The 11989-nt window shown below is 42.4% G+C and overlaps 1 protein-coding gene across 1 annotated transcript in view; it reads left to right on the forward strand.

Annotated features, from left to right (window-relative positions):
• The window catches only part of CNTN6 (contactin 6), an 83260-nt gene that overhangs the window by 17435 nt on the left and 53836 nt on the right, over window positions 1–11989 (forward strand). The window contains exon 3 of the mRNA XM_005426646.3: window positions 4726–4821. Coding sequence (XP_005426703.2) covers window positions 4726–4821 — 96 coding nt within the window. The remainder of the gene's footprint in view (window positions 1–4725; window positions 4822–11989) is intronic.

Here is an 11989-nt window from a genome sequence, read left to right on the forward strand (position 1 = left end):
TTTCTGTTCACCACTTCCATTTTGTTGCTGTCTCCAGAGACCATTTTTTCAGGCAAACACCTCCCCCAGCCTGGGTTTGCTTCTCTCACTGGCAGGTTTGTGCTCAGCCAAGTGACACCGATGGTCACCTTCATCCAACACTGATATTCTTCTCAACCTCTGGTTTTATTCTCTTTAAAATCTACCTGGAACACTTTCAGGCCATAAATCAGGATAAAGGCAGGTTGGAGCACCCTGGGATAGTGGAAGGTGTCCCTGCCCATGGCAGGGGTGGAATGGGATGGGCTTTAAGGTCCTTCCAACCCAAACCTTCTGCAATTCCATGATGACATCCTTGACCCAAGAGGGTAAAGTTGTGTTACACCCAGTGAAAAATGCTCTGACCCATCCCTTCTCCCCACTCCTCCCTTCATTCCCAGCGAGGAGCTGACAGCCTCCTCCACCTCAAGAATTCCTGCTCCCATCAGAGAAGGCCCTTCCCTGACTCCAGCCCACAAAATGCCATATGTTTGGGGTGCTGTGAGCTCAGCCCTGCAACACTCCCAGCAGGAGACGAGGCCGTGCCACACGCAGCTGAGTCCTTGCATCATTCCCACTCCTCCCTGGGAAGGATCACTCGTGCATCTGAGCATTTTGCTTGGCCCCCACGACCTCATTATCACATCCAACTGATTAATCGTGCTCTACCAAGAGCAGTCTGCCAACATGCACAGATCCAGGGGGGAAAAAAAAGTGGATTTTTGTTAAAACTCGCGGCTGAGAGAGCAATGGAGTGTGAGGGAACTCGTTGTTCTTCAAGTGAGATAAATACAGACAAAGAATGAAAGGAATTATGTAGGAACTAGGTGATAATTTATTTATAGATCTCTGCAGAAACACTGAAGTTAGCAAATATACCATCTGTTAAATAGTCATCTTATTCCTAAGTGCATATTAGCAATCTAAATGTGTGCCAAACACCTGATCTTAGCCTTCTTAGTTGATACTCTTTTTGACAAGCAACATTCTGCTTTATTAGGTTATGTCATGTTACGTTATAGAGCTGTGCTAGGGAACAGGAGCTGGAAGAACACAGTGCTTGTGCTCTCCTGGTGTAAATGAACACCCAGGGCAAGGAGAAGGGGTTTTGACAGCAGCCAGAATTTCAGAATAACAAGAACAAAGTGGAATATCTGCATTGGTATCCTCAGGAATTTTTTTTTCTATATATACACACTTATCACATTTCAAATTGCAATAAATCATTGAAAATTCAACCCCATAGGTTGGGAAATAGATGGAGAAATCTTTGTGGCAAAGACAAACATTATTTCTGAGGGTCCACCTCTTCCCTCTTTCATCCACCTGGACTGCAAAGCAAAACTGGATTATTTTATAGCTCCTAATTGAACCCATTTGAATGAGGAGTCACAATATTCCATGGGAGATGCTGCCTGCCTGCAGGAAGAGTCCAATAAAGATGAAAACAGAAGCAACGCTGACTCTACTAATGGATTCTCTTCATCTATTTTGCCTTGGTTTGCTCTTTCAGAGGTTTGGGGTTCTTTTGTTCTTCAATGATTCTTTATTACAGAAAGAGGCACCGAATAAATTCACTTTGTACAATTATCTATCAAAATCAATCAAAGTAAAAGATCATTTCTGGTTTGGCCTGTGAAATTTTGGGGAGGTAAGGTTTTCTAAAGGATGCAGAACGATGAAGATCTCGGAGTTCAGTGCAATGAATTCTTTAAAGAAAATGTCTTTTCCTAAAGGCCTTTAAAAATTGGGTTAAATAAGGACATTGCATATTTGTCCCTGTCATGGGTGAGATGAAGAGATTAAATGATGATTTATGTGCCTCCACAGCTGCTTTTTTATACCTATGATTAATAAGCATAAAGGGATGGAAATCTCCTCTCCCTCACTGGAAAATCCGAGTTGCTTTGTATATCAAAGCTACAAACAGGCCATGAAAGAGCCCAAACTCCTGCCTACGGATTTATATCCTAAAGGTTGAAAAGTGGAGATTGAAAAGGCACAGCCAACTTCTTCTCCACATGGATTCAACCGAAAGGGAGTGGGTTATTGGGAAAAAAATTGGGAAAAAATTGGGAAAATGGGATATTGGGAAAAAATTATTCCCTGGGAGAGTAGGGAGGCCCTGGGACAGGGTGCCCAGAGAAATTCTGGCTGCCCCTGGATACCTGGCAGTGCCCAAGGCCAGGTTGGAAAGGGTTTGGAGCAGCCTAGGATGGTGGAAGGTGTCTCAGGGGTGGGGCTGGATGATCTTCAAGGTCCCTCCCAACCCAAAGCACTCCATGGTTCCATTGTACAACCAAAAATGGTCCTGCTCCCTGCAAAACAGCAGATCCCTAAGAGATCTCATCCTCCTGCTTTTAATTATTCCAGTCAGGGGCACTCGTCACGGTTTTAATGGAGAGACACGGACAGGTGACACAGCACCTAAAATGAGAGTAAAACTGATAACATGACATATTGTGTCATTAAACTAAAAATTGCTACTAGCTGCTCATTACTTTCCAAAATCTATTCCCATTTCAGAGCGAGGTATTACACAGTTAATTCCCAATTGTCAGGAAAACCTTTTCCTCCTGCTGCACTGCGCTTCCTTTATTTTTTCTCCCTCCTTTCTCGGATGTCTCATAACAACTGAAATTTTGTTCTCAGAAAAAAAAAAAAAAAAAAAAAATAGGGCTGTTTTATCACAGTGAAAGTATTGGGAAGAACCACTTAGAGTGCACAGATTTTCCATACTGCCCCAGAGTTTTTTTGGGGGCTTAACTCTATTTTTAAGTAGAAATTGCAATTTGTTTTGTATTAGCAGATGAAGGAAAGAGATAGGAAAGGGAACTGTGACCATTTTTGTTGTTAGTGCCTGAATCCTAAAAAAAATCTGAATTTTTGCATCTTTCCAATATTTTTTTAAAAATGTAATATAATAAATATGGGAATTTGAGGATCTTTTCCCCCCTTGTCCCAGGGCACAAAGCCTCAGACCAGGCACCCCAAGCAAATCTTGACAGGAATTCCAGGGACCACTTTTCCACACACATATTTGGTGCTGGCCTTTTTCTTCTCAGAAGACAATTGCCGGGAAAGAAAGAAAATGTGGTAAATTTTCTCAGAAGGAATTTTCAAAATTAGTAAATAAATCCACAAATTCAGAGACTGGACTCTAATGAAGCCAAACTCTAATTAATCATATTACACCCATCTACTATTTTGTCCTTTAGTTAGAATTACAGGATGGAATACAACTAAATAAATGATTTTTTTTTTCTATTTTTCTTGGCCTTTCTTATGTTTTTTTCCCCCTTGGACTACCCATAATCCAAGGCAGAGCTGTAGCCAGCAGGCAATTAAAAGAACATCAGAGTTTAAAACCCTTTCCCCGTGTATTGACAGCCCCCATCTATTGTGCTATGACAGCACGAGGAGGTGCTACAGGTGCTTAATTCAATCCAGCCCCCTCTGAGCAGGCAATGTCTTCATAGGAGACCAATATCCAGGAGATGAAGAGGAGGAAAAGAAAAATTAACTGTGTAAAGTTCAGCTAAGGGGGAGAAAATTGATATATTGACATAAATAGCTGAGGCTGTACAGGTAGTAATCGTTATTGCTCTGACCAACGAGGGCTGTTTCTCTCTATTGAACTCTGGCTCAGGTTGGTGTTCAGCTGATGAAAAATGGAACAATTGTTTGAAACAAGAATCTGCAGCAAGGTAAATAAAATGAGCTTAGGGCAGGCAGTTTACAGCTCTGTGGTATAAAGAGGTTTAAGGGGAAGCTGATATTTATTGTATTAAAGCATATTTTGAATGAGTTTCAAGCAATCATTTTCCCAAATGTCTCTAAGAAAATGGGAAGGCTTCTCATTAGGATGAAAACTGGATCAAAAAGTAAATAATTTTTTTTTTTTAAAGCACATCTAGCGTGTCATGTTTTGTAATTGAATTAACAGGAATCAAGCTGATAATTCTTCAACATCTCAGTGAAACATGAGGAAGCAGCAGATTGAAAAATAGACATTAAGAGCCATAAAAATCACCTGTGGGAAATGGGCATGGACAGGAGATTTCCCACTGGAAGTCCTCTCTTCCTCCCCTCTAAAACCAGTGCTAAAGTTCAAGGCAATTAAAACACATCCAAGCACTGCAGCCAGTTTGGGCCAGCCCAGAATCTTAAAGAAAACAACATATTTTTATCATCATTTAAACCTACACTCTGTGGGAGTCCTGCTGATCTTTAATTATCACTTGTATATATAGAACACAGCTGTTCTCTATTTCTATAGAAAAGGAAACACAACAAAATGCATTTTTTTTCCAACTCATGTAGATTAAGTCTTGCAAGTTCCAAAAAAAAGTGATGCTGGGAAAAGTAGTGGAATAATAGACTGGCTTTGCAAATAGAAATTGTAAACACAAATTCCCAAAGTTGCAGTAGAAGTGCTGTAGGAATAAATATTTTGTGAATGCCAAAGGACTCAGTAATGGTTGGACTGGAGGAGCTGGCAGGTCTTTTCCAACCTTAATGGTCCTGTAATTCCATGATATTAGGTTGGACATGCTATTCTTGCATGCAATTTCTCAATGAATTAAATTAAATTCTGCTGTCCAATACATGCCTGGTTTTGAGTAAATAAACTGGATAAATTGGGATGCAGTTGGGAATAACTGTGATGGACAATAACCAGGCCTTGTTTTCTCCTTCTCCCTCAAGACCTGGAGAATTTCGAGACGAGGCCGAGGAGCCCGGTGTCAGTGCGAGAGGGACAAGGAGTGGTCCTGCTCTGTGGAACTCCCCCTCACCACGGAGGTATGATGGGGACAGCCTGAGCAGCCCCTGCTCTGCCTCAGGAGGAGCAAATCCCCTGGGCGATTAGCACTGGAATTTGTTCCTGCATCAATTACCTGGGTTCACAACAAATTTGGATTTTATTTCTTCAAAAGGCACTGGGTTCATGCATTTTTAGGGCCCTTTTAAATTATAATATTATTATTTTATTATTATTTTTATTTTTTATTTCATTATTTTATTGATATTTATTATTTTCTATTATTTTTATTTTTATTTATATTATTTTAGGTTTATCATTTCGTTATTATTTTATTATTTTTATTTATTATTTTATTTTTATTTTTCTTATTTTTATTCTTATTTTATTATTTTATTTTTATTTATTTTTGTCTTATTTTTATCAATAATTTATTTTTATTTTTATTATTTTATTATTTTATTATTTTATTATTTCATTATTTTCATTATTTTATTGTTATATCAGGGAGCAGTGATGCCTTAAGGAGCTGGGACAGAGGCTAGATGGAGTTATGAGGAATAAAGTGGATATTTATTGAAGTGCCATCAAAGCCCACACCCTGGCAGTACCCAAGCCACAGTCGTGGCTCTGCCCAGGTGGCTCCAAGATGGAAGCAAAAAAGGGCTTGGTCACAAGATCTCACATTTTTATAAGTTTTAGTCCATTTGCATGAAGCCAACAGAAGCCAACTGTCCAATTAACAGCTTCAAATTATGACATTTCATCCTCCTTGCTTGCTTTCCCACCCTCCTCTTTTCATGTTGTTTGTGCTTTGGGCTTGAAGTTTGAAGAGATTGTCCTGGAGTCTCCAGCTAGAATGGGATTGTTTTGTCTTCACCACCCTGTGAAAAGATCCCAGTAACTCTTAATATAAAGCTGAAAGCTGCACACCCAAACAGAACAGAAAAACCTAAACCCCAAGGTATAAATGTAACCTGTCATTTCTGGGGCACAGCAAGGACAGCATGAAGACTCTCTGCTGACATTCCTGGTTTTCCCAGGGCCTTGGTCCTCATGGAATGGCAGAAAAGGAGCCCTCAGCAATTCCTCCTACACCAAAACCACTCCAGGTCTGCGTGGAAAGGCTCCTTTCCCCTTGAGTGCTTGCTGCTCAGTGCCCTCCTTTGAATCCTGCATCAGACACATTGCATTTGTCATGAAGGTTTGGGCTCTGCTCTTGAATCCCTGATTTTATCCCTTCCTGATAATCAGAGAATAATCTAGATTGGAAGGGGCTTCTGGAGAGGTGAGCTGCCTGTTCAAAGGAGGGCCTAGATCAGGTTTCATAGGAATTGTCAGAGCTTCAGATGGGGAATGAAAAGGAGTTTTCTGATGAATTATTTGGGGGCGCTCACCATAAGCCCCTGGAGATCTTCCTTTCTGGGTGGGGTAAATCCAGGTGAAAATTTTACCCAAGTAAATATTTATTAATAGAGGGGAAATATCAATGACATAGTTACCAAATTGTCTTGTTCTGCCCTTAAAGAATGAGCAGCTCTTGGATGACTCCCCTCCTGCTTTTGGCAGCAGTGACCACACATGCACAGGAGCTGCAGCTTCCATGTCCTGCTCCCAGCAACCCTCAATCCTTCTCAAAGAAACAGAGTTATAAGCCAAACTCCCAGGAGAAGGTGAATAGTGATGTGGAAAGAGGAGGCAGTACTTCAGAGAGGGAGAAAACCCCATCAATCACCAGCAGCCCCTCCAGTCCTAGGGAAAGGAAGTGTCAGCTCACTGGGTGTTTACAGCCATATGAAAGGAGGATATAATCAAGGAGATGAAGTGAAACAAGGTCCTTAAGGGCACGAAAGGCTTCAAAGAGTTCCTCAAATGCATCAGTGGGACAGGCAGAAAGACAACACATCCATCCTGCAGCCACTGAACTATCTATTTCCCTCCTGCTGCAGGGTAAAATTATGATTTGACAAATAGGAAGGAGGGGGAGAAAACATTCAGAACAAATAAATAGTTACCAGGTGAGCTCCCGCCAGATTAATTGAAGTGACAAAATGGAATCCACCAGCAAAGGCTTTGCCAGAGTGTTCCTGCAGCTGGGGCTGGGAGCTGCTGACCAACCTGGAAAATCCATTCCCTGCAATAACAAGTCCCCAGAGAACAGAGCCTGAGTCCTTTTGTCATCCCTAAACACTCTCAGGATCCTAAATTATATACCATGGGGATGGAGTACGTGGTGTGAGCCACGACAAGTCAGAGACTATTTCAAGATGCTTGGCAAGTCATTTTTGTTATAAAGGATTGTATATTTAGGGTTTTTTTAATTGCAACCCTTGCCTCCACCTCACAATACCTACAGGAGGAAGGATTACAAACTGTGCTTCCAGCTCACATTACAAGAGCTGTGTGCAGCACTTTAAATGTGTCAGGAATTAGAGAGATGTCAAGGAATTTGGAAGATAAGCCCTACCAGCAGGGAAAGTGCCTTTCCTGTGATGTAATGACTTGAAGGAAGACAGGAACCCTCTGTACAGCAGTTGTTTGAAGCAGCTGCTATTAATGTAGGAAATTCGAAATAGGAAGCACTGGGTAAAACCTCCTGCCAACCTCTAAAAGCCAGGATAACAATAGAAGAAGAGGAATAGAAGTAATAGAATGGAAAACAAGGAGGGTTCATTAATTCAGTTCCTCCCATATAACATCAAGAAGATGGAACGAGAGCTGCACAAGTGTTTCTACCACCCGTGGTCTCTAGGGAAGTGTCTCACTTCTCTTTCTCACGTTGCCAAGTTTGTCTGGTCCTGCACCACAGCACTGGAGTCAAACCTCCTGCTCACAGGGAAACTCTGCAGAGCTCATCAGGACACTCAGCTGCTTATCAAACACCTAAAGTGTTGGTCCATGGTCAAAAATATTTAAAATATTTAAAGCTCAATTGGAATTAAACGTAATTTTCCAATACAGTTGACAAGGAAAGATGTGCTGCTTCTTTTTTGTGTGCTGGTTTCTTAACTGAGAGCACTGCTAACCTATTTTTGTACAAGAAAAATGAGTGATTCATTTAAATAGAGGACAAAAATATAGTAGTCAGCTATAAACCAAAACCAAACAAACAAACCCCACCAAGCAAACAAACAAATGTACAAAAAGGCTGCTCCAGCAGCTTTCACATCACCTTTAAAGCATCTCAGAGAACAAAAAGAGAATTCCATATTGCTGTGAACTAATATTAGGACTTTCAGGATTGATCAAACACAAGCATGAAAGAAAAAAAAAATACCCACCCAAGTTTATACCCTAGATCAATTAGGACATTAAAAATTACAGTTAACAAACAAAGAAATCACAGCCTGTAATTAGCTTTTAAAGCAAGAGCAGGGCTGCCCCAGGCTACCTGACCCAGCCCAGCCCTTTTATTCCCTCAGCCTGCCCCTCCTCACTAATTTCTGTCTCTGGTTATTTATGAGGCTCATTTCCACACCTTGCAAAGTTCAGCTCTGCCATCCCTCTGCTTCTTAGCGAGGCTCAGCGGGGCAGGGGGGACCAGGTGAGCTGGATTTTTTCCCTCAACCTCATCCCAGCTCTGCTTTAAGTCCTTTAGGTCAGCCCTTTTCCCCTGTGTAATCAACATACAGCAATATTTTACTTGATTGTAATATAGTAATATTTTACTATATTGTAATATAGTAATACTTTACTTTTGAAAAAAAAAGTGGTTTCTAGAGAGCTCTGAGGTAGGGAAAGGCATGGAGGGAGGAAGTTGGAAGAAGCTTTAATTTCTGCAGCTACACATGATCTTGACCTGCCTGTGCTTCAGAAGCTGCAGCCTAAACGGTAATACTTGACACAAGACTGTGGGGTGGACTGTTGTTCATTTATTTCCTCAGAAGTGCAGCCTGATCTAAAGGCTGTTTCCTCTGAGCTGGCTCCCTGCAGAGCTTTAAGGAAGTTGCTAATCTTGTTAGGAGCAGCAGGATCACTCTGCATTTGCATTTATTGGAGTGGAAGAGCTGCCAGGGCTGGGAGTGGGACGGAGGCTCTGGGCTTTCCTGCGTGCTGGCATTGCTGTAGGGAGGATAAACAAACCCCAAAACACTCCTAAGGATGCAGGAGCCCCCTGTGGACCTGCTTGGGGGGGTAAAAATTCCTAATTCTCAGCCTGCAGAAGGCTGGGGAAGGAGGTGAAACGTGAAACTGGGTGTGTGCAGAGGATGGGAGGAGATGAGATGAGAAAGGGCCTTTGATTTCTGCATTTTCTATTAAACGCTGCACTTGATAAAGTGCAGAATCTGAAAGGGAGGGTTTGAAGTGTCTCTCCCTCTACAGAACTCAGTCATGGGCTGGGTGTCCCTGTGAATCTTTAATCCAGCTCCAGAGGGAGGGAGAGGCCCCTCCCTGAGCCCAGCCTGGACCAGCAGCACTGATCTGGGTTTGCTTGGGCTCAGGGAAGCACTGGAATGTTCAAACCCCCAGATCTGTATATCAGGAATGATTATCAGCTCTTTCCCAGCTCAGCTCTGCAGGAAAACCCTCAGGGCTGACAGAGGTGGGAGATGCTCTCCAGCCTGGCCAAGCTCAGGAATTGCCCACCTGGAGGACAAGGTGGATTAACCAGATTTTGGGGTCTGTGGGGTGAGAAGGGACACTGACACCACAAACTAAAAAATAACCCAAATAAACACACCCTAACATTGCAGCACTATAAAATAACTCCTGCTCTGCCATTAAAGTGAGAGCAAAGCGCTTTTTCTCCCTTTTTTGGTTCACTCAGTGGATCTGCTCATCTGATTTATTCCAAGTGACCCAAAATGAAAGATTTTATAACGCAGTTCTGGATTTTTTACTCTATTACCTGTTGCTGTAGTAACTTTCCAAGAAAAGATACTGAGTAAGGGAGTAGGTTGTTGGTATTATGCCTTAAAAGCAATAAAAAAAGAGTTCAATCTCCAAAGTTTGGCTCCTTCCTCTTGAGATTTCATCCAACTCCCACTGAAGTCAATTAAAATTAGGGTTTCTACAGAGTTTAGTGGAGCTGAATTAGGCTCTAGGCAAGGATGGCCTGCAGATGGGTGAGGATGAACCTGCAGCTAGGAGAGGGGGAGTGTTTGTATCCCTCATACTGGGGGGAAAAGGGATTTAAATATGACTAAGAGGGGCCTGTGCGTGTTCCCAGCTAATGGGAAAATTCATCAATAGTCCCTGAAGCAATGGTGGGGAGCAGACAGGGAGAAACTTCAGAAAATGAAGTCAGCTGGAGCCCCCTGAGAACAGAAATCAGGACAGAAAAGGTCTGGTTCTCTTTTATTGATTAATTAATTCACAGATTGACCTCCTGAAGAATGTCTGTGTTGCACAACGTTGGCATTAATAGAGTTTTATTTTATTCCATCTTGCACAGAGAATTCAGCTGCATCCCATGGCTGGTTTTGCTTCCATGCCATAAAATATTTTAAAGATCCTTCCCGAGAATCCTTTTGGAGTCTTGGCAGGTACAGAGATGCCCTTAGAGCGGGTCAGGGCTTTCTTCACTCTGTAATTGCCACCAGCAGAATTTGGCAGAGAAATTCCAAACTGCTTTTTTCCTATTACTCATTCTCAAAATTATTCCCAGATTCTCATGGATAAGCTATCCTGGCATGGAAATCTGGGCATCCAAATGTCAGGTCCAAGCACTCAGAGTGGTTTTATTGCCCAGAGTTGCTTTAGTGCAGGTCTGAGTAAGGAGGAAGGCAAAAATTGCAGCTGGCAGGAATTGGGGTACCAGCGCTCAGTGCTTTGGGAAATCTGGGGAGAGGGCAGATCCAAGGTATTTCCTCCACAGAAATGTGGACAACATTTAATTGAACACAGATTAAAGCATTTACCTGCAAATCTTCAGCGTTTTCTGTCGAGTCCCCATCTTGCAGCTTAGAGACTTTCAGAAAAATGAGTTGAAATCAGAATTTTGCACACTTTGGTCTGCTTGCCCAGACAGTCTGCAGTCAGCAAAAACCTGCTCCTGAGACAGGGAAACAGTCTGTGTGTCTCTGCAAGACAGATCACGTCACGGCTGCATCCCTTATTTCTGATCCTTCCTGCAGGAAAACCCCCCCCGTCTCCAGATTTTCTTCGATAAATAGATGCTTTAAGGCACCTCAAAGTCCAAGGGCAGGTAAATATGCAAAAGTGGGGCTTTGATCTTGTGGGTGAGCACGTGGACCTGCACACAGTGAGAATTAATTGCTGCATCTCCCAGGTTTACTGCAGAGCACGGCAAAGTTTCGCATTATCTGCAGGAAAAGGGAGCCCGTTGCAGGATTTAGCCAAGTATAGAAAGTGTCATTGATTGCTCCCTGGAGATGCATCATTTCTAATGAGAGTCCTAAAATGCTGGAAGCTGATAACATAAAACTCCACAAAACTACTGGAGTTTGCAGACTTATTACCATACTGCTCCCAAGCTGGAGCTGAGGGGGGGAAAGCAACGTAAATAATCTTTTTGGAATGGGGTTGTTGATGGGGGAAATGTGTAAAAATGAAGCTGTTGGCAGAACACTGTTAGCTTATGAATTATGCATTTAATTAAGAGGAGCTAAACTGGTAGATTTGGAAAGTTCTGATTTACTGTGGCTTGTAAAAGACAAGGTTTGAGTCCTGCTCCTGCTGTTGGGTGCAGAGCAGCTGCAGAGAGGGGCTGGCAGGACACCCTGCGTCACCCCACACTGGGGGACCAGCTCTGAACCTGCTCCTCAGCACCCAAGGCTTGGCCCAGAAGCCTTTCCCCAAAACAGGGAATGGTAAACTCACAAGGATATCTGCTTTTCCAGGGTGGGCTGGTCAAATAAATCAGTTTTAAGTTTCCTGGTCTTATAGATGTACATTATAAAGATTTGCATTTTGGAGCACCATGTGGGAAATAGGGGCAGAAAAGGGGCAGGAAGTAAGAATGGGGCTAGAAGTATGGAAGATAAGGGGATGTTCATTACCAAATGTGCCATAGGATCAAATTTTAAGTCATATTCAAAATACTTTTGTGCAGCTCAGCTCATCCCTCCATGAAAATCCAGTGTTCGAGCTCCTTGGAACCAGTTTCATTTTTCCATATTGAGAGTGAAAAAAGGAGCTGCAGCACCAAGCAGCAATTTGCCCTTAGGATTTTCAGAGGGAAAGCGCCATAAACAAAAATTATTAACAAAAGCAGCTTTCCCACACCATTGCAGCACCACCATTCCT

The sequence above is a fragment of the Geospiza fortis genome, unplaced genomic scaffold (assembly GCF_000277835.1).
Source record: "Geospiza fortis unplaced genomic scaffold, GeoFor_1.0 scaffold128, whole genome shotgun sequence".
Classification (NCBI taxonomy): Eukaryota; Metazoa; Chordata; class Aves; order Passeriformes; family Thraupidae; genus Geospiza; species Geospiza fortis.